Here is a 23,137-nt window from a genome sequence, read left to right as displayed (position 1 = left end):
GCATACTTTGGGCGTGCTTACTAAGTGCTTCCTGTAGTCTGCTGTGTCAAATATCACTAGGCTGTTTTGCTGCTTTAGGCAAGCTACGAGAGGACTTTGGTTGTGGGTATTGTGTTACTGGGGTATCGCGAATGAATAAGGTAGAGTATGTACATAGCTGCTGGCTTTGAGATGTAACTAAATGTAATCAAGATTTAACTGCACTATTTTACATGCATTCTGTACGCTCTTTAGCACACCATCTGTTCACTTGTGATTATTGATAGTTTTTCATCACAGTCAACCTTCATTCAGTGTTGGGTTTCATTGGTTTTCACTCATTTCCAACCTTTTCACTTGTCTCAAAACTTGAGTGAACTTTTCTAAGGTAAATAGAAAGCCCGTTACTGCAAACTTTAAAACTTATTAGAACATATTGAATTGAAACAGATTGGCAGTTATCATTGAAGGTGTACCACTGGAACTGTAGCTTTGGCCCATCACTTTTGGGAATACTGGCACATTTGTGTTATGCAATTCACTGCAATGTACCTAGTCAGAACAGTAGGCATCCTGTCTACCTTTAAATTAGAAGTGACCCAGCGAATTCACACTGAAAGTAATTTCCGTGAAAGGTGATTGGCTCACGATTTAGGGTATGGTTTATGGCAAAACACTCGAACCACCATCAATCTGAATAACTGTCGCATAATATGTGCTTTCACAGCACCATACGATACTGTTAATACTAGCCACCATAACAGACTCTTTCCATTCAATATGGTCTTCTTTGATGCAAATTTTGAAAGTATGTCTGATAATCCAAACCAATTTCACAGGCCATATGGCATATAGCCGAAGCAACGGAACTTCATTGCACTTTTATAAAAAGGAAATCTGTCAGGGCCGAAGCAATGTGTCTGATTAGAAGATTCACCACAATTTAGGTTTTTCCACGAAAAGTGAACAAAAATTCAAATTTGTTCAGCAGTTTCCGGACGAGCAGATTTTCGCCTTTGATATGTATTGTGCAGGTCATAAGCGAAAGCTTCCTCTTCAAACGAAATTGAAAATAAGTTTGTTTGGAATGCTGTTCCCTTGGAGTGTTTTGTGTGCACTGTTTTGTATGCCTTTATCACTTTGCTTCCAGGTTCAATGAATAGTTGGCTTCCTGGGGACGTGCTGGGTCTTTTTTTTTCTGTTCTAGTCAGGATGATGCATTTTATATTTACCTAATTTCATCGCTGCTGCTGACACATGATGTTGCTGATGAAGTTGTTTTATCCCTGTGATGTGTGGTTGCATTGATCATTTGTTTTGGAGATGGTGTACAGGAACTGCTGTTATACTGTTAGTGTGCTTTCTTCCTCTGTGTCTAAGAGGCCATTCCTGGGCACAGTTGTACTTGTGATGCAAAATTTGACCTGTGTTACATGCTATATGCATGTGGGACGATTCTGGTGTGACATTATAACGCCAGCTTTTTCGAAGGAGTGAAGATTTCCCGCGTGAGGCATCGTTTACAGGCCATGTGGCAGTACACTAGAAATGTCAAATGTATTGTATGACCTCTCAGATGAGTCATTTCTGGAAAGGACAAAAAAGAAGCAACCTCTTGTTCTTTGAGAAATGAGATTTATTTACAGAGCCAAGCAATAAACATACAAAATCTATGCATACCGCTGTCATGTGTTACTATGCAGTGACCGCAATATCTATTTCACTACCGAACTTCATTGTTCGAAAGTACAGCAGCCGCTGTGTTTCACTTGTTTTCTTTTTTTGATCGCCTCAATGCGTAAATGCATGTGCGCCGGCGGTGAGCACGAAATGAATGCTTCGATTTCTACGTGCTTTGGCAGTGCAAATAAAATTGCATTGTACCTCACTTAAATACGATTACGGAGGCCGCATTCATATGACTTCTCAAGAAGCGGTTGTAACGTTCTTTGTTTTTCAACGTACGAGATTTTAAAGGCTTTATAACGAACCAACTTGCAGCGCCATCAAGGCGCTCTCCGTTTTGTTGACGAGAAAGTTGAGGCTGCTTGTAGTACATGACGTCACACCTGCGCTGTTCGCTTGCCCCGACAGAGACGTGGCAAGGAACAATTTGTATCAAATCTCCAAGCGCTTGCCTTATTAATTGTGGTGTTTCTTGTGTGAAGTGCATACGGTCAGCCCGGATAACCGACCAGCTATGGGACTCACGTTATCATCCTTGTTCTCGCGTCTTTTCGGGAAGAAGCAAGTTCGGATACTGATGGGTGAGTGAGTGCCGCCTGTGCTCTAGGCCTAAATGATTTAATGTTTATCGGGGCCCTTTAATTTTGCGAAACGTTTTGCCGTCGTTTGCTAGCGAGTTCGTTGACTCACTTATTGCCGGATAACGTCGGATGTAGATACAGGTGTTTCAAACAAGCCGCAGGGCTACCCGTGTTTACGATGTTAGGCCGGCGGAGGTGTCCGGAACTTTCTGAATGAATAAGATCGAAAGTAAGGCGGCTGTTTCGCCGTTTAAGCGATATAACTTACCTTTATTTGTATATGCCCCTGCGTAACCTAACGTGTATGCTTTGAAAAAGCTGTTGTTTGACTCGGAGTCGCTTGGTTGTTTACAGTTGGCCTGGACGCGGCCGGAAAGACGACTATCTTGTACAAACTCAAGCTCGGTGAAATAGTGACTACCATTCCTACCATCGGCTTCAACGTAGAGACTGTCGAGTACAAGAACATCTGCTTCACCGTGTGGGATGTCGGAGGACAGGACAAGATCAGACCGCTGTGGAGACACTACTTTCAAAACACGCAGGTAAGGTAGCGGTGGCGTTCGACGTCCTTTCGGACCCCGAACTTAGGCTCGTGGGATGCGAACCTACTGCATGACGCCACGTCCTGCCGTCTCGAGTATTGACTTCGTTGCTGGAAACACTGGCAACACGCACAGTTTCGTTATCGTTTCCACTGGTTACGTGCAGTAGTGATGGAAGGGGAGTGGCCTTGCATGGAAGGCGTGGCTTCACGCAAGAACGCCTTCGTTGGCGACACGTTTTATGCAGGTTGTCACAGGTGTTCATCAAAGAAAAAGGACACCTGTTGATCGCAATTGATCGGAACTCTTCATAACACACATGTGCACTGTTCATTCAACGTGCAGGATATGTTGACTGTTCATTCGCTGGCAAACAATTTTTCTGGGGTTGAATGTTTAAAGCTAGGAAGTGATGGTCGACACCCAAAATGGTTGTTGCCATTTCATTCGTATCGGCTTGCAGTGGATACCCTTGATGTTCTCCGCTTCGTTAATCATTTTTGAAAGTTAATACAAGAGTCGTTAACAAAGCAGGTGTATGTTTAGGTTGCACACAACCAGAAAACGCCATGCGATATGTCAGCCATTGTCTCCACTGTTTTTCTAGAAAATTCCAGCATGTTGTCACAGGTGATGCATGTCATTCATGAGGGATGATACGTGCCCTGAGGCACCCTGTGCAAGGCACGGCATCAAAAGAAGGTGTTGTCTTCTAATGTTACGTTATCACATTATGTTGGCATCTACAGAAATGGCTTTTAAAAGTTTTAGGCAATGATTTTTGAGTGAAAACAAGACACTTGGGGAAAAAGATGTCCATATAATGGCCTGGCAGATGAATCGCAATGTGTGCGACTTGGCTTTGAGTCCAATAAGGAATTGCCTTGCGACAAATTTTATTCAGAAATTTGTTGCCCCCTTAGTTATGACGGATTACTTTCATCACATTAGAACTTCTTTACCTGGTTGGTATTTGCTGTGAGACACAATTGCTGCTAGAAACATGTGCAGAAAGTATGGATGGAACACAGTAACATGGGTGGACGAGAGTAGTACTGTTTGTGGCTAGAAGGCTGTGGCATTTAACAGCTGTGCTGGTGTCAAGGGTTCAGAGTCCCAGCTGATAAAATTTGATAACTGCTTGTTGATCACTTTTGTGTGCATATTAAGGAAATCCTAATAAATCTGGAGCTTCATTATGTTGCTCTTGTACTTCACTATGCAGCTATATGACATCATCCTCGTAAGTTAAATTGAAAATTTCATTCTCTATTCCAGGGCCTCATTTTTGTCGTCGACAGCAACGACAGGGAACGAATCACCGAGGCACAGGATGAACTGCAGAAGATGGTGGGTTAAGTTTGTTGTGCAGTGGTTGCATGTGTAATGGAAAAAGGGTCGCGCATAATGACTCTGACCGGTCTTGGTCCATCTATTTTTTTCACAGCTCAGCGAAGATGAACTGCGAGATGCTATCCTACTGCTCTTTGCCAACAAACAAGACTTGCCTAATGCCATGCCTGTAGGAGAACTTACTGAAAAGCTGGGTCTGAACCAGCTGAGAAACCGAAGGGTGAGTGCATTTGTTTGATTTTATGCTATTTTTATTTTATTTTTTTACTGTAGTCCTGATTGGTTGGCTGCAATGTTCTGTGAACATGTTTTCAGTTGTGCTGATAATGCCTGGTTTATGGATTCCATGTTGCTAAAATGCCATTAAATGATGGTGGCCTCCCCTTGCCGCTATGCATGAACAATGAGGCGCATAGCACCGAGAAGGTCAACTGCATACTCCTTGCTGTCATTGTAACTGAGCAGCAGCGTTTGCTTCAGCGGATTGTAGCGATATGTGAAGTACAACACCTTGATCCATCCATCCACTGCGATTGTGATGTCATGTAAGGAGGCAGAAATGCTAGCTTAAATGCCTGAAGGTCCTGAATGTCATGGTGCACTGAGCAATTACCTATGACAGTGTGCTGCGTCGTGCGGCTGCAAACTTGTGGTCACAGTTCCACACATCCTCTTCAGAAATCATGGCCGTCATCTAAGCTTTCTTATTGTTCATATAATTAAGTCGTCCTTGGGGTGGCATTCATGCATTTTGAAAGCAATGAGGCATCATTGCCAGCAAAACAAACTAGGCATTGTTCTGTCACATTGGAACAACCCTTATTTTTGCTTCCTTCGTTCTAGTACGTTTAACAGAAAGCATTGCTATGCACACCTTTGCTATTATACAGGGTGTTTTTTTTTTTTGTTGACAATACAGATTTTTAGTAAAAATTCTGACAGTCATACTCCAGTAGTTTTCGCACACATAATCTGTCGAAGTGTAAATTCTTTGCTGCAACTGAAATGTAATTGATGAGACTAATTAACAAAAACTTGTTAACTGAAATGTAATTGATGATGCTAATTACCAAAAACTTGTTAATTAACTTTTTAATTATTGATTTGAGGGCAGTTGTCCATATTAGAAAGTTGTAGTGTGTGCCAAATTATGGCATACCCATTTTTTAGAAATCATGAAAGTTGCACGAAATTCCAGATATTAATTATTGAATTTTAATGGTGAAACGAAAACTGATCACGCCCGGCGTGCAGAAAACGCAGCCTCTCTGTTACGTCAGATTGGAACTACCCGTGACAAGGAACTGATGAAATTTCAATGAAAGTGCGTCGTGCCTGTATCATTCCGTGAAAAGCAGCAAGTAATCTCACTTGTGGGAATTGCTTTACCTTTGCGTGTGGTTTGGTGCTCATCTGTTTCTTTCGAGCTGTGCAAAAGAAAACCGCAATATCAACCTTTTCTTCTTCTGTGAAGAATAAAACTCGGGGGTAGCAACTGCAGCTCTTCTTGCAGAGAAGTGAAATAGTTTTTCGCTCCTGTTTATAGATTAAAAAACAGATAAGCACCACACATTGGACCCAAAGAATAAGCTGTCTATGTATTGCAGAATGCTTGCTGATTTTCCTGACCTTGATTCAAGTTTCATCACTTCCTTGTTGCGTGTAGTTCCGGTCTTACGTAACAGAGAAGCCGCGTTTTTTTGTGCACCTGGCGCAATCAGTTTAGATTTCGCCCTGAAAATTCGATGATGAATGTCTCGAATTACGTGAGACTTTTTGCCATTTCTAAAGAATGGGTAAGCCATCAATTGGCGCACACAACTTTCTAATAGAAACAACTGCCCTCAAGTCAATAATGAAAAGGTTAACGAGCTTTTGTTAATTAGTCTCGTGTATGTCATTTTACTTGGGGGCAAGGTATTTCCACTTTGACAGGGTACGTGTGCGAGAACGACTGGAGCGTGACTGTCATAGAATTTTTATAAAAATATCTGTATTGCCTAAAAAAACACCCCGTATATCTTTGCCACATGGACACAAGAAATGGCCTCTAGTTTTTCCTTCCAAGTTCTTTAATGCCGTTATATTCTTTGACAGAGCTTCCTTATGTCCACGTATTTCACATGATGATACCGACAGAAGGTTCTCAACTGTGCAGATTAAAGGGACACTAAAGAGAAACAATGAATTGGTTTAGATTGACAAAGTGTACTCGGAAAACTCTTCTGTAGTTCATTTCTCCACCATAGGTTTATTATTAGCGGAGAAAACCAAGTTGAAAGTTCCATTTTTAAATTTCGCGCCGAACTTTGTAATTCGTGACGTAAAACATTTCAAAGAGCATTTAACGTATTTTGGCGCCACTGGCTCGACGAAATTTCCACAAACTCGTTTTATCAAGTCTCTGGCCCCCTCAGAGGACAATGTACTCTGATTTAACCGATCAGGAACTACGTAGGCCCAAGCAGGCGCCGTCAAAAATATGTGACGTCACGGCAAATGGTGCGGGAATTCCAAGGTGGCGTAACCACCTGTATTTTCTTTTTTTGCGTTTTCTCGCTTATTAAGCGTCTTCTCGCAGCAAGCGTGGTGTTTTTGGTATCGTGGAAGACCACTTTACTAATGCGAGAAAAATCGTTTTGCTCTTTTGTGTCCCTTTAAGGTGCTAATCAAGAAGTTGATGCGTTTCCATATAACTTGCGTTCCCAAATAGTGAAACCTAAAATTAAGCATACTGTGGCAGTGTTAGCTTGAGTTTGTTGCTGTTTTTTCTCAACATTGCAACAATTTTAGCAGGAATGGCTTCACTCGGTCATTTCAACTTTGGTCATTGCTTGTCAAATCGGAAACACAGAAGCAAAGCAGTATTAGGAGCATCAAACTTGTTGCAAAGTTGGACCTGAGGAAGTTCACAGAGAACAACTCCAAACAGAAGTGCCGTTGAAAGTTGTGCATGAATAATTTCTTATAGTATAAGGTGTTTTTTTTAATACATCAGTCATAGTGTACTGCACAAGCCACAGCATTGAGAGTATGGATTCCTCGGTCGAATGAGTTCTGGTGAAGGTAATGTTATGACAGAAAGCTACGAAGGGTGGTAGAGCAGGAGCAGTGCAGTTGCGGGTCAAGACGACCAGTTCACCCAACCACACTGTTCAAGCACCCGCTCCATTACCCTTCCTCTTCTTCTGAGTCTCGCACACCTGTGCATTCCCCTGACAATATTAGTTATTTGTAGTTTTAATTGAGCAGATAAAATAAAGGGAAACTAAAGTGAATGAAAAGAAACAGCTTGCTGTTGTTGGAACCCCTGCATTATGCTTCTGTGTTACGCATGCATGTGGATGGACACTGCTGTAGCACAACTGGCAATGCAAAGCACATGTCCACTATTAATTTGCCATTAAAGTTTCTCCACAAGGAAAGTCTCAGAAAACATCTGGTGTGTTTTACTTGACTTCATGTGAAAGTGTTGGTCTAGTTTCACGTCTGCATCGCATGTGCATTTTAAAGTAAAATTGTGTAGGCCGAAACGCGTGTTTCAGTTCGGGAAGTCACTTTGTGGTTCTGCCTTTTTTTCATGCACTGTATTAGTTCCTTACGAATGCCTCCCTTCCTTGCAGTGGTACATCCAGTCAACTTGCGCAACACAGGGACAGGGTCTGTACGAAGGTCTGGACTGGCTCTCCAACGAGCTCTCGAAAGCAAAGTAACTCCTGCTTCCCTTTTGGCAAGCAAGCAAAGCCAGGGGGCAGCAACCAGTTTTCCTGAAGAGGAGGAGGAGAAACTATTTGCAAGGGGGGAGGGGGCAGCTGCCATCATGTGAAGTACAGAAGAAAGCTTTCGCCGCACTCTCTCCTCGTGCTTTTGCAAGAACCACCCGGAGATTGGAAATGCTTTGGAAGCTGTCAAACGGCTGGCGTTTCAGCCAGCTTCTTCAACCAGCGCTGCTTGTAAACACATTTTTTTATTATTTAAATTTCAACAAGCAGCACTGACGAAAGGAAACTGTACTTGACATGCTGTTTTTCGAAGCATGGCACTTTCTTTTCTTTCTTTTCATTGTGTATGGGCAGTAATAAATTATCGTTCCTCTCTTTTTTTTTTACTGTGCTAAGTTTGAGAAAATAGTTGGGTTTTCCTGGGGATGATGTTCGAAACAACTGGGAAAATTGTAACGACGTGTCAACGCCAAGCTGCTGCATTTGTCACCATGTAGTGATGGCTGCATCATCGTACGATTTGAGTCTTTTTTTCTTTGTACAATGCGTGCGTGCAGAGGAAGCAAACCAAAAAGTTAGTCATGTTGAAATTCTAGTTTACACTTTCCAGGTGCTGTTTCTTTTTTGTGGCGTTTGAGCTTCACCTAGATTGTGCGTGTGACCTACTGTGTGTTCTTACTTGTACATATTTCTCGGTAGGGGAGATTTTTTTTTGTTTGTACTTGATCTGTCGGGCATTTATGGGACCAACCTGACTTTTGACTGTCTTTAGGCATCGTAATAATGAAATGTTGTCACGCAAGTTTCTGTGGCATATCAAAACCTCGCATGCGTGTACAAGGATTTGAAAAAAAATTTCAGGGGAAGACGCGTTCATTCGATTGTCTCTGAATTTCTGCCACATTGAAGAACTTTTGACACTAAAAAAAAATTGTTCTTTTTTGGCACCTGTGATAACTGCACCTCTGTTTGTCTGGTTGACTTTGCTGTTTTAATTTCCATGGAGTCATGTTGCCTAGGCCTGACAAGTCATGTAATAAAGTATAGGATGAAATGAGTCTCGTTTCTTACTGAACAACTGCACACTGCCGTGACATTTTTCACACTATGTCAGCGGAGTGAATATTGATAAGATAAATAGGACACTGACCACAATAGAACACGAAAGACTTCTCAGCTACCATGACGGGAACCTTGTTCACAACTTCAGGAATTGCAATACAATGTTTATAAAGGCTTTCACCAATCAGTTATGAAGGCCCTAGGATAAGTCGTGAAAGTTAATGTTGTGACGAGTTGGTGGAGCAACCTCAAGCAAGCATTGACTTCTGCACTTTCATTTTGTGCATTATCTGACTTGGCTTACTGAAACTGTAGTTGTGTTTTTAGTACTGCAGAAGAAAGATTTCTAATAGTACAGGCAAAACAGTCTTTCTCTTTTGGTATCTCTTAAAGGTGGCAACGGTTTTGTATCGTAACCTAAAGTATTCAGAGCGCATCTCTCGGGCACCCATTCCTGCATTGAACGTTGGTATGCCTCCTCCTTTGTTGCTCGCCAGAACTGAGTGAACGAGCAGTGATAAGTGCAAGGCTAAGGAGGAATGTGTCGCTTACTTGTCCGCCAATCGGCAGAATGAAATCGTGTGGCACAGTATTTTGGTTTCTTCCGATGCCACCAGGAGTTGTATTTTGGAATGATTGCCAAATTGTTGCCTTTGTTGTGCGCTGATTGGCTAGTGAGTAAAGCCAGAAAATTGATGGCGCCATCTAGTATTTCCAGTGGTGTCAATTGGAGTCGTGGCACTCTGCGTCGCTCTCGACATTCTTGGAATAAGTGAACACACCTCTTCACCATTGATTGGTGGTAAAGTCTAGCATTTCAATGGCATAGATAGTAGCTTTTAGTATTTTTCTTTGGTAGATGTGTGCAGCATTTTTTATGTGACTCTTTCGGTGAGCACTAAGTTGTGTTTTCAGTAGGGGTGTACGAATATTCGAAATTTCGAATATTTTTCGAATAGTGTTTGCTATTCGATTTGATTCGCACTGGAATTTTACTATTCGAACTTCCCAAAGACAAATACAGTCAACGTCCGATTGAAAGTGACCCCTTTAGATTTTCAATATGTTTCACCTCATTACACTCTCGTATTGCGGCAAATATAACTTTCAAGCTCCGTCACGGTCGAACTTAGCCAAGAGACAGTCAATGAGCGATTGGAAGTGGTCCCTACATTTTCAATATGCTTCACCTCATCACACTCCCGTATTGCGGCAAAGCTGCCTTTCAAGCTCTGCTACGATTGCAAAATGTATTAACTCAAGGAAACGCTGTTTCCAACATGGAGATGAAAGGTGGCAGAGGTGGGGCTCAATTAATGCTGTTTTGGACCTGAAATTTGGGCAGGAAGTTCGAAAAATCAGACGCCGAAGCTTTTTAGCATCCAAAATTTCAGATGTTTGATATAAAGACGTCTACGAGGCAGATTTGAAATTCGGGGAAGGGAGCACACCCTTGTCCGCCACATCAGTTGGGCTTCCACAGAAGTTGAAAAGGAGGAGCGGCTGAGGAAATGGCATCTTTGCCTATCACGTCTAAAGTGTTGTCGGCAACACTTTGGTTGCACCAAATCATGTACATAAATACAATTCGGCCTCTACATTGCCTCATTCTTGATAAGACAACTATGAAACACGCTTCATCACCTAGCAAAAAGAAACACTTTCATGTTGCTATCTCATAAGAATATGCTTAGAAATCCTCTCTAACTTCTTATTCTGCAATTTCGCTTCGAAGTATTAGAAAAATATTCGAGAAATATTCTAGGAATATTAGAAAAATATTCGATTCGATTCGTGCTCACACTTCAACATTCGAATTCGCTTCGCACCCAGAATTTTGCTATTCGCACAGCTCTAGTTTTCAGTGACTGTTGTTTTGCGGGTGTGCGATTTCTTTGTGGTTTGAACGTGCTAGCCGCATGAACCATCTGTTGCTCGCGTGGATTATCGCATTCCAGCAAGATGTTAAGACGATGCCGCTGTTGTGGCTCACCACAAGTGAACTCTCTCAATACACCATTTTAAACTCTCAACAAAAATACATTTCACACTTTCAACACTTCAGATATTTCAAGTTGCCAGAGCGAAGCCCAACCAATCTGTAGAAGCTGGTATGCTCGAAAACGCTGCACTCTTGTCACTCTTCGCTTGTACAAAGTGCTTATCCTTGTTTTGTGAGATGCTTGAAATCATCAATGGCCAGTGCAAAGACGAAATCACGAGCAAGTAGTTCATTTGGCTATTGAACGTCAGACTATACGTCACGTAAGGCGACAGTCTCCTTCTGCGATCGTCTCGGAATATGGCCCCCGTATGTTCCTGCCCTCCGCACATTTTGGCAGTGCGTATTGAATGTTTCAATGAAAAGACATACTACTGGTGATAACTGGTGGTCATGTATAGTGTGCATCTTTCTCTTCTCACTGTCAACGTATAGTGTTCAAAATGGATAAGCCGTTGAGATTCATGTCGTCTGGTGACCCGGAAAACGTGCACAGAGCTACACTCAAATTTCGCTTTAGGGAGTATCGTAATCGATAATTTTTTGCTTGTCAATGTGTAATAACAGAAACGCATTCAAAAATAAAATCTGTGTTTATAAAAACATTGACACAACACATTACACAACAATGTCCATTGAGCACCACTTCTTTTGAAGGACTTGGGGTCTTCTTGTCACGTCTCAATTCGTAGGGCCATTCAACACATCATTCAGCTTGACCAGTTCTTCATAAATCTGTGTAGGAAAACGGAGTATAAGATTGAGGTACATGCTCACCTTATAACACGGTTTTGTATGACCATGGAAAATCTGATTATGATTTCGGCACTCGAGAATCGAGTGTCGTACTGTACACAGGTTACTATTTGGCAAGCTTTTGTTGTGTGCGGTTTGAACTGCATCATGACATTTCTTTGCAGTGGCATTGCACGTCATTATCTGCAATTTGACAGTTTTTCTAATTGTGTGCTTTTTCAAAACCTTGTAAACGGAACTGCTTTCAAAAGTGCTTATAAGTTTTGACAAAGTTTAAGTGGTGACAGCAATTAAGGGTGCCTCTGAACTTGCTCTTGGCATAGTTAGTGTTTAGTAAAGGACTGAAAAAAGAGAACGGCTAAGAAAAGTAACTTGGGCAGTGTCAGCATTTGTGCCCTAACTTTAATCTTTCTGGCAATAAATATGTCAAGGCAATTTTTCATAATGGTTGAAACTAGCAGTTAAATGAGTAAACTGTCGCAAATTAGATTTGTGATGACAAATTACCTGACTAGATTTTAGGATAACCAACTTGACTTGAAGTTGGACATACGAAGTTTGAGACAATTCATGAAAAGCTTGTGTGATCGAAACGCTGCAAGACAATCTGTTTCTGTCAACATGCTTGAATCATTGTGAAATGTTGCTTATAATGCAACATTTGTCCGAATACATAACCAATTTGCAAAGTCACATAGCTGACGAAAGCCAATTAGGCAAAACTTGCGCAAATCTATGTACGATGCTGCCTGTTGTTCTGTGTCAGCATATCTGCAGAATGTTAGCCAATTCTTAACAGTGGCGCTCTTTAAAGCCAAGGTAAATCCCAGGGGATCCATTGTCCACATTTTCTAGCCCAGCTGCGAGAGCGAAGCCTGGTAGAGAAAGGGTGTGGAGAGAGTGAAGCCGGGTAGAGAGGAGGAGAGCAAAGGCGAAGCTATGGCAGGAGTGGAGGCAAGTGGTGTTGAGAGGAGAATAGAGCAGGAGCACTATTGGTTGTGCCAGTCGACCAATGGTAGCGTGATCTCAAGCACAGGTGGGACTGGTGAGAGAGGAGGAGGGGTGTGCCGAGCGTTAGCGAAAGCGGAGGGAAGGCTCCACTGTTAATCAGCCTTCACGATGTTAAGTCAGTGGAAGGTACGCATAATTTTTATTAAAGAAACATTGGTTTCAATATGGACCACACCACACAACTCTACTTACTGGCTCCATCGTAGGTCGCTGCCGTCTGTCAAGCCTGACACACTCATCGCCTACTTCGTAGACCTTTTGTGCAAGCTCCTGATCCCACACACCGGCCGAGGTGTCCAGGACTGGGTGTGATGTCGTTGGGGTAGTGTCCTTTAGGTAGGAGAGCTGCAAATAGTTAAACAGGTTGCTTACAGCGTCTTGTAGTGGCAAATAATGAGACATTGTAGATATGAAGCCATAGTGATATGCAAAGATCACTGGCACTGGGCGATATGGCAAAGGCACTGGGCATATATATGCCAAGTTGAGCTAGATGATATGGATCATCATAGAAAAGCTGGGAATGCAGACATGGGCATACCATAGTGTCCCATTTTTCTTCTCTTATCCCCATTTCTGGATGCCTAAAATTTGCTATGGTGAAGACTGATCTTGCAGCAAATTTCAGAGTGCCATTAATGATACCAGTAGTAACTAATCCTCTGCAGGGTGATTGGCTGGCAGCACACAGCTGTTGAAGAAAACAGCGCTGATTGAACAAGGACACAAGAAGAAGACACGGCACAGGTGCTGTGTTGTGTTAGTGCCTGGTGCTGTGCGTCTTTTTGTGTCCTTGTTCAACCAACACTATTTTTTTTTCAGTGATAATGTACCAACAAGCCTAAATTTGAACTGTGCTGAACACTAGTTGTGTTCCATTTTCTTTAATGAAACAATGGTTTCCTCTTGCAATAAAGGAAAGGGGTGCACAAAGAATGGATACCAAGTTTCTATGGGCAGGCGTACGGTAAAGGAGATGCTGCTGTACCTGTTTCCTGACTAAACTTAACTGCAGATTAGAAAGGAACAGTACCTCGGCTAAGACAAGAACCTGTATTCTTGGAAAGTAAACAATTAACTGGTAGAACCCACAATATGGGTGGCATTAGTACCCTGTCAAGATATACTGAGTGTAGGCATAACGGGAAAGCTAAGGGTTTAAAACTACTGGTACCATGACGCCGGAAAGAGCCATGCACAAATGCTCTGTGCATGCCGAGATTGATCTAGTACTACTCTACTTGTGAACTGTGTGAAAACTTGCAGGACACAACACCACGGGCGACAAAGAAGGCAATAGCACACGTTTTTCTTTTTATGTTTTTCCTGTGGCACACACCTTTACAGGCATGCAAGTGCACCCTATTAAAGATTTACCTTTTGATGCAACAAACTTGCACAGTGAGTTCTAACAAGCAACAGCGTGTTTAGATCACGGGGACTACACCAGTTGTATCCTCTCACCATCGAAAGACATCCAAGGGAAGTTAAAAGAATTTAGGGTAAAACGTTTGCACAACTTATTTTCATAAAGCCTGATACAATATTCATGCAATTGTAAAACAAGCCTAAATACATAAGCCTTATTAAACAATAGGCAGGTATGCAGTGCTCATCACAGCTGTATGAGAGGCAGCCAGGTAACTTACAGCAACAACTGGCGAAGGCAATAAACACGTACACAAAAGGAAGAGTTAAATACGTAAAGAAATGGATGGGGAGCTAGTTACTATGCCAGAACAGCATCAAGCGAGTCCAACTTCATCTGAAGTCACTTGACTGCAACGTAAGAGGACTGCATTGTTTACATCAGTTTCTTAGATATAAGAGTTTGCTGCATACGCCATCTTGGAGTGACATCGACGCTCATGCGATTCATAGTGAAGCAACAATGTGATGAACCATAATGTGACTGTTGAAATGCCTTGTGTATACACTGCACTGCACTCTTCTGAACACAAGTAGCAACCCAATATGGTCAAAGGAAAAAAGAGAGATCATGCCCAAGGCCATGGTGCACACAACATAACTTTTGGGTCGTGCATCGGCCCTTGCCATACCCCTTACGCAGCTGCTAATGTACTCGCGGCAATGAGGGAGGAGAGAAAGCATGTGTTTTTGTATAACTCTGCTTATACTTGACGGATACGAAAAATCATGTGGCAGGAGATTCGTGAGGCCACAGAGTCCATTAGTAAGGTCATTCCACGACAATTCAGGAAGGTGTTGCACGGCCCTTTTAAAGAGCCCCTAAACCACATCCAGTAGCTTTTTTAACATTTCGAGTAAACATGCACATCAAGTTCAGAATGCTGTCACGATCAATAATGCCAAACGCAGCAGCACTATGTGCTGCGGGCGTGCCATAAAATTAAAAAAAAAATCTCATGCTCCTTTTGGCCTTTCCAGTATACCAGTGCTGGCCGTGACATCACACAGATCTGTTTTATGCTACTTAGTAAGTACATGTGCTCCCTGCTCTGCTAGGAGGAGCACTCCGAGAGGAGAGAAGAGCCGACGAACTGCGCAGTAGCAAAGTAAAAAGCGAAACGAGTGAGGGCTGTGTTTTGATCATCAAAACGTGTAGCTCCACTATTTCGGTAACATTTCGAAAAATTCTCACAGCTATGTGCTCGTTGTAGACTCATGCACAACTGCAACATCCACAACCTAAATATCAACCTCTGGGTGTTTTAGGCATGCTTTAAAGGAGAACTGTACTTACAATGTCTCCTCTTGCATTCGTATACGGAGGCAGACCTGTCAGCACCTCCATGATCACCACACCAAACTGAAAGTGTCCATCTTGGGTGAGATTGTGCCAGTGAATGCCTCTGGTGACATGTAGACAGATGTTCCTACTACTATCTCTGTTCTCGTTGTACTGTCCCCCGACAACTGCCTTGTGAGTCCGAAATCTCCAGCTTAGCAGTATAGTTACTGTCTAGAAGTATGTTTGCACTGAAAAGAAAAAAATATCCACACCACATTACGCTGAGCCAAAGTGGGACACTCACTTTATGGCACACTGAAAGAGGTTATCCTCAACTGTAACGGTGAAACTTTGCCTGACACCCGCACACACACAGAATGTATTTGTATGGTTCAATCATGGATTCACAACTGTTTGTAGTGGTATGCTGTTGGCTTGCAAAAATGCTCTTAAAGGCCCGTAACCATCCCGATTTCAAAGACGAGAGAGCCGTTTCTTCCTCACCTTCCCTACACTTCCTACAGCTGCTGTCTCCTCCTCGCCACTTATTCCTCCACAAAACATGTGGACAATGTCAGCAGTAAGCGTTGAGGACTATCAGGATATCAGTCTAGGGGTGTGCGAATATTCGAATTTCGAATATTTTCGAATAGTGTTGGCTATTCGATTCGATTCGCACTGAATTTGACTATTCGAACTATTCGAACTTCCCAAAAACAAATACATCAACGTCCGATTGGAAGTGGTCCCTAGGTTTCAATATGCTTCACCCATCACACCCCCGTATTGCGGCAAAGCTGCCTTTCAAGCTCTCCTACGGTCGCAAATGTATTAACTCAAGAAAACTCTGGTTTCAACATGGAGATGAAAGATGTGGCAGAGGTGGGGGCTCAATTAATGCTGTTTTGGACCTGAATTTGGGTAGGAAGTCCGAAAAATCGGTAGCCGAAGCTTTTTAGCATCCAAAATTTCAGATGTTCTTATATATCGACGTTTACGAGGCAGATTTGGAACTCCGGACTTGAAGGGAGCACACTCTTGTCCGCCACATCAGTTGGGCTTCCACGGAAGTTGAAAAAGGAGGACAGGCTGAGGAAATGGCATCTTTGCCTATCACATGTAAAGGTTGTCGGCAACACTTTGGCTGCACCAAATCAAGTAAATAAATAGAATTCGTCCTCTACATTGCCTCATTCTTGATAAGAAAACTGTGAAACACCACCCCGCAGTGCTTCATCGACCTAGCGAAAAGAAACACTTTCATGTTGCTATCTCATAAGGATACCCTTAGGAATCCTCTCTAAACATTTTTTTTACTGCAATTTCGCTTCGAAGTATTACAAAAATATTCTAAAAATATTCTAGACATATTCGAAAAATATTCGATTCGACTCGCACTCACACTTCAATATTCGAATTCGCTTCACACCCAAAATTTTGCTATTCGCACAGCTCTAGATATCACGCTTTTCGGCTACATGCTGTTATCTTTGCGTGCGCAGTCGCAAACGCACAAAACGAAGTGCAGTCAGTTGATTGCGCATGATAGTCATATGACATAAGGCAGAACGGGCGTGCAACTGCATGGCAAAGCAGGGTAGGAGACAATTCACAACTGACATCCCTCGTATATGGACCATTCGAGAGCTTATTTCCTCATGATGTCACGTGAACAGACTGCTGGTGTCACGAATTGTGCTGAGAAGATGGTAAATGCCAGGAGAGAATAATGCGCTCGTTCTTTGTTTTTTCAGAGGTTGTTTAGGAGCCCTTTAATGCTCACTGTTGCAACAAAATCCTTCACATATGTATGAAAATCCGACAATCGATGCACCAGACTGTGAGACAGCTCCCACCTTTCAGAAGTAATAGGGAAGTGCCTAGTGGCCAGGTTGCTACTGCATCAAAGCACGACAATGACTGGTAATTCTTAGTGGCTGTAGCACAGCAGCACTAAACCATCAGCTTACACTATGCAGCTTAAGCTAGAGCCATCCAAAAGAACAATCATTCACGAATGAGCTCAAACCTAGTACACAACACAGCCTGCATAGAAGCTGTTGCTAAGAGCAGCCAGCTATGACCACACTTGAATGCTCGAGACCTGGTGTTCCAGCATGCAGTCACAAGCACAAATTTTAAGCTAACCTCCAATGGAGAGCTGGCAAAAATGCTATATGAGTAACAAAATATCATAAGTAACTGGCTAAGAAAAGCCATGATAATAATTTGTTCCACATCTGAGTGAGATGTTTGCAAAGCAACTTGATTTTATAATCATTTATAGATACATTTAAAAGAAACAATCCAAGACTCTGGCAGTACTTTAACATTTAATGCCGCCTACACTGTCGCATGCTATTTTTCACTACGGTGCAACTCCCCTAAGCACTATTGCAGCAAAAGGTCGCTCACTCAAGTACACACTGCAGATACAGGAAGGAAGATGGCACTAAGTCATCTTAGTAGCAGGCACAGAGTTTTCATGCTGAAGTGCCTCCGTGCACTTTCACTACCATAGTGCTTCTCATAGTAGTGGCACAGCTGTGTTCTAATATTTCCAAAATTCTCTGCATTGCTAGCTTATTGAAGTGCGGATGGGCATATGATCCCGAACACCTTTGCTTACCTTTTCACATCCCTGTGTATAAGACAGGGTGTGCGAGTGTGCAGAAAATGGATGGCAGCAGCAACCTCAGTCAGTATTGTCACACGTCGTTTCCAGTACATTGGATTGTTCTGCAAGTAATAAATGTGAGCTGTTTGACAAAAATGACGCCCCCGTAAACAAACAGCATACTTTTCTCGCAAGGCACGACTGCAGGGACCCCATCTCCATGAATTCGTAAACCAAGCAACTGCCCGCCGCGTCGAGGGAAATTCCAATGAGAGGCAGCAAATTTGGATGGGAATGCCTGGATAGAAAAATAATGACATTGCCATTGCAAGTCACAGGTAGACCACTGCATCTCACCTTCGTAACAGTCTTACTTCAGTGAGAAACTGTTCCGGAAGAGAGTCTTTCATGCGCTTCACAGCCAGCAGTGCCATCCAGGAAAGTGCCTTTGTATACGACTCCAAAGGCTCCTTCTCCCACTTTGGAGCCTCCCTCGGACAGCGGCACGTTACAGAAATTGCCAGTTGCTTGCGCCAGGTAGTCGTAACTGAACCGAGGCGTTTCGTTGATTACGCTGTCCATGACCTCATCTGAAATATCAGGTGCAGGGTGAATGTCTATTCTGTGATGGCGTATGGTTAGAGTGGTGAGCCTAGGTGGATAGTCACATACTGCAGAAAATATCGACACTGTGAAATGTGAGCATTAAAGGTCAAATTAAATTCTGGGTTTCTATGAGCCAAAAGCACAACATGATTATGAGGTATGCTATAGCAGAGGACCATAAATTAATTTTGACCGCCTAGTGTTCTTTGATGTGCACCTAATGGCGAATTCCACTGAGAGAACAGGTGTAGAGGCTTCGTGCAGTGAGGAGTAGGGGCTGAGCACTGAGAGCAGGCCCACTTGATCTGCTATTGGAATGCGGAAAGCATCCAGAGAGCAGATGAGGGGGTTACGAGTGAGGAGGAATATACCATGTGATCAAAGCATTCGAAGCCCCGGCATTCTCTGTGGGAACGCAGCAAAATGCCTAAAATCTGTCGGTCGCTTGTGCGCCATTATCCTCACTTGATATTATGTACGTTTGTGTGACAACGTATCCAGCAAACATATAGCTGCGTACAGTTCGTAGTCGTCACCGTCGCTACTCGTGTAAATAGCGCAAGTACGGCCAATATCAGTGGTGTCAAACTACGCATGGTTGCTTTCATTGCCGCCGCGCTCGCTGGCTGAAGCAAAATGAAAACCGATGAACATAAATAAAGAGAATGTGATGTTTAAAGGTCCCGTGACTCTCTTCGTACTCCGCCTAATCCGCCTTTCATACGGGAGCACTGCGAACTGCTGCTCTCGGTGCAGCAAAAGTGCTCTCGCTCTACTACTGGATTACAGTGCTCCTACACCTGTTCGACCAATGAAGCTCGCGGCTCTGAAGAGAGCACTTTCAGCACGCTTTTAAGCGCTCCTGTTCTCCAAATGGAATTATCCATAAATCTAAATACATGACTGCTTTTGCATTCCGCCCTCATCGAATATGGCTGCCGTGGCCAAGAGTCAAACCCATGTGTACTTCATAAGCCAACAAGGCCGCTCATCAGTGCACTAGGAAAATTTATGGGAATCTTGTTCACAATTTGTTGTATGAATCATGATCATATGGAATTGGAACTGAATGCCATCTCAACGAAAGTTAACTGAAACTAAATAAAAATAAGCAATTGAACCAGTGTTTTCAAATTCATAGCCTGTTTTCTAGGAGTTATATATCGATTAAAAACACAAAGACTGGTAGTGAAAACTTCACGAACGCAGTACATACAGGCACTCTGGTGACAGTCTTGGTGAGTTAGGTGTTTCATTTGTTTTTAAATTTGCCCGACATTGGCTTATGATGATTGTGCAAATGGCTATATAGGATGTGCTTGCCTGCAATAATAAGCACCTGTAGGCTGTACTCTCCAAGAAAACCTAACACCTTTTGGGACATATGATGGAAACCTTTTTTTTTGGGGTGTGATTCCCAGTGAACCCAAACTAATTACACAGTGCATTTGATCAACATCTGCTGTTCATACAGCAGCTTGTCTTCTTGGTGAGTTAAACTCTTAGGTCTTTACAACAATCAATATGCCATGAGTGATTAACATAGCCAATGACCTATGCTTTAATTCTATTCTTTCTGCCATTAAATAATTGACAGATCACGGGTAAACAATGTGGGAAAATGAGCTACCAGAATTTGAGGTCATATGCTTCAGTAAAGCTTTTATTTCTTGCATTTGCTAGCATTGTATTCTTGTACTTCCTAACATTGCATGTCAACATGTATGTACGTATATTACAAGAACATATTTGTACACACCTTTCATTCGTGTTCAACTTGCTTTATCACACACAGCATAAATGTGTTCCGAGAACGTCAAGTGGCGTGTAAACTTACCGTGGTAATTTTCAGAGGGAGGGGCTGGCGGTGGTCCCAAGTCGGTAGGCTCGTCGAGGAGATCTTCAAGGCTGGCTTCATCGTCACCAGGTGCCTCTGCAAATTTGCGAGTTGAACTGTTGCTAAAATTTGCTTGAGATGCATTCTGAAGCTTTTAACAGCGGAGCTGTTTAAGCTTTTCGTTCCGCTGTTTCGCGTGACCGAAAAGACTAAGCGGCGCCTAGCGAGTGCAACGCAGTAACATGGCCAGTGCGCGCTCTCTTTGTCCTCTTCATGTTAGGATTAACTTCAAATAAAGAGTTTGCTATTGGTGATGTACATTCGAGAAACGAGGACAGTTATAGTGCACTTTTCTGTATCGCCTAGTAATTTGGTGGATGATAAGGCCTTTGGCCAGTACACCCATTGAGGTTGACACGATGGATGTGCAATGCAGGCAAACACCTTCTTTGCACATCCATCGTGTCTCTTACAACGTCTGAACATATATAATATATATATAATTATATATTAGAGCTGTGCGAATAGCAAAATTTTGGGTGCGAAGCGAATTCGAATAATAAAGATTGAGTGCGAATCGAATCGAATAATTTCGAATAATTTTCGAATATTTCTGAAACATTTTTCGAATAATTCGAAGTGAAATTACAGAAAAAGTTGCAGAGAATCCCTAAGTATGTTCTTGTGAGATAGCAACATGAAAGTGTTTCTTTTCGCAAGGTTGATGAAGCGCTGGTGGGGTTATTTCATGATTGTCTTTCTTATCAAGATGAGGCAATGTAGAGGCCGAATTGTATTTATGTACAGGGGTGGTCAAAAGTTCCCAGGCCGCAACGCCCGGCTGAGGAGCAGCAGCTTGCTGCTATCGGGGCGCTCTCATCGCAATCACGCCTTGGCGCACGCTGGCGTCGAGTGTGTGCGTGAAGGGGGAGGGGCCCCCTCTCCATTTCTTGCTCTCCTTGATAAAAAGCGATATATAAACTTGGTGCGTCATGTTCCCTCACTGTCCACTCGTCGATGTTTTACTACTGTGCAGCGTGTAGCGAGGCGGCAGTCTTCCAGAAAACTGACGCATCATGATTGCGGCCACATTTAGCTAGGCACCATATACATTACCGTGGTTTTCGGCTTCCTGGAAACATATCGTGAGTTTAACTTTCCATTGGCACTGCGGTGGTTCTGTCAACCGTCTTCGCAGGCCATTTCGCTGCATACGAGCATGGTCGGAGCCTGAAATGTATTCAGAAGAGCTTGTGTTGGGGCTAGTTGGAACATCTTAGTGGAATAAGCAGCGCTGCACAGTAGTAGTTTATACCTAGGTTCCTTATGAAGGAGAGCAACAAGAGAGAGAGGGATACACCACCCCCTCCCCTTCCACGCACACGCTGGACGCCAGCGTGCGCCAAGGCGTGATTGCGATGGAAGCGCCCCGATAGTAGCGAGCCGCTGCTCCAGGGCCGGGCGTTGCGGCCTGGGAACTTTTGACCACCCTGTACATGATTTGGTGCAACCAAAGTGTTGCCGACAACACTTTACACGTGATAGGCAGAGATGCCATTTCCTCAGCCTCTCCTTCTCTTTCAACTTCTGTGGAAGGCTAACTGATGTGGCAGACAAGGGTGTCTCCCTTCAAGTCTGGAGTTCCAAATCTACCTCGTAGACGTCGATATATAAGAACATCTGAAATTTGGATGCTAAAAAGCTTCGGCGTCCGATTTTTCAGACTTCCTGCCCAAATTTCAGGTCCAAAACAGCATTAATAGAGCCCCCAACTCTGCCACATCTTTCATCTCCATATTGGAACCAGCGTTTTCTTGAGTTAATACATTTGCGACCGTAGAGGAGCTTGAAAGGCAGCTTTGCCGCAATACGGGGTTGTGATGGGTGAAGCACATTGAAAATCTAGGGACCACTTCCAAACGGACGTTGACTGTCTCTTGGCTAAGTTCGACCGTAACGGACCTTGAAAGGCAGCTTTGCCGCAATACGGGGTTGTGAGGAGGTGAAGCATATTGAAAATCTAGGAACCACTTCCAATCAGACGTTGACTGTCTCTTGCTTAAGTTCGCCCGTAACGGAGCTTGAAAGGCAGCTTTGCCGCAATACGAGAGTGTAATGAGGTGAAGCATATTGAAAATCTGAAGGGGTCACTTTCAACCGGACGTTGACTGCATTTGTCTTTGGGAAGTTCGAATAGTTCGAATAGTAAAATTTCAGTGCGAATCGAATCGAATAGCAAACACTATTCGAAAAATATTCGAAATTTCGAATATTCGCACACCCCTAATATATATATATATATATATATATATATATATATAGATATATTAATATTATATATATATATATATATATATATATATATTATATATATATTATATAACCTACCACCCACCTCTTGCAACGCGTGTGACTTCTGAAGAAAAGAGAGAAGAGAAAGGAGAGACAGAGAGGACCTTGCTAATCAAGACCATGCTCATTGGGAACCATGCTAATTAAGCGCTAATGATCAGGGCGGCTAGAAGCTCCGCTGTTAGTCCAGCCTTGCACCACTAGCGCAAACTGCCAACATTTGTTCATGCTTACGTTGCAGCACCTCGACTTCGACGATCGAAGCTGCTCTGTGAAGTTCTGCCTGTTTCAGCAAGTCGACCAGGTCGCATATCT

At 42.9% G+C, this 23,137-nt stretch overlaps 2 protein-coding genes across 2 annotated transcripts in view; one reads left to right on the top strand and one right to left on the bottom strand.

The window, feature by feature from the left end:
• The first annotated feature begins 2,007 nt into the window (after positions 1 to 2,007).
• On the top strand, positions 2,008 to 8,920 carry LOC119396456 (ADP-ribosylation factor 4). Its single transcript, XM_037663670.2, has 5 exons — positions 2,008 to 2,246; positions 2,601 to 2,791; positions 4,070 to 4,141; positions 4,239 to 4,364; positions 7,768 to 8,920. Exons 1-5 carry the CDS (start codon positions 2,180 to 2,182, stop codon positions 7,855 to 7,857), a joined length of 546 nt encoding a protein of 181 aa, XP_037519598.1. The 5' UTR covers positions 2,008 to 2,179; the 3' UTR covers positions 7,858 to 8,920.
• A 2,584-nt stretch (positions 8,921 to 11,504) lies between these two features.
• LOC119397565 (interleukin-1 receptor-associated kinase 4-like) overlaps positions 11,505 to 23,137 on the bottom strand; it is a 14,857-nt gene continuing 3,224 nt past the window's right edge. Inside the window, 11 exon segments of the mRNA XM_049416600.1 lie at positions 11,505 to 11,665; positions 12,890 to 13,042; positions 15,423 to 15,490; positions 15,493 to 15,621; positions 15,624 to 15,658; positions 18,040 to 18,149; positions 18,211 to 18,325; positions 18,385 to 18,453; positions 18,455 to 18,617; positions 20,471 to 20,566; positions 23,057 to 23,135. Coding sequence (XP_049272557.1) covers positions 11,612 to 11,665; positions 12,890 to 13,042; positions 15,423 to 15,490; positions 15,493 to 15,621; positions 15,624 to 15,658; positions 18,040 to 18,149; positions 18,211 to 18,325; positions 18,385 to 18,453; positions 18,455 to 18,617; positions 20,471 to 20,566; positions 23,057 to 23,135 — 1,071 coding nt within the window. The 3' untranslated portion in view covers positions 11,505 to 11,611.

The sequence above is a fragment of the Rhipicephalus sanguineus genome, chromosome 6, assembly GCF_013339695.2.
Source record: "Rhipicephalus sanguineus isolate Rsan-2018 chromosome 6, BIME_Rsan_1.4, whole genome shotgun sequence".
Lineage (NCBI taxonomy): Eukaryota > Metazoa > Arthropoda > Arachnida > Ixodida > Ixodidae > Rhipicephalus > Rhipicephalus sanguineus.
The sequence above is the reverse complement of the archived record's forward strand: the minus strand, read 5'-3'. Positions and strand labels throughout refer to the sequence as shown.

What these genes read in the sequence shown, in the direction of transcription:
- LOC119396456 (XM_037663670.2), top strand. Translation starts at nt 2,180, where the DNA reads ATGGGACTCACGTTATCATCCTTGTTCTCGCGTCTTTTCGGGAAGAAG. An exon ending in ACTACTTTCAAAACACGCAG is followed by an intron (nt 2,792 to 4,069) that starts GTAAGGTAGCGG and finishes TCTCTATTCCAG; the next exon opens with GGCCTCATTTTTGTCGTCGA. An exon ending in AGGATGAACTGCAGAAGATG is followed by an intron (nt 4,142 to 4,238) that starts GTGGGTTAAGTT and finishes TTTTTTTCACAG; the next exon opens with CTCAGCGAAGATGAACTGCG.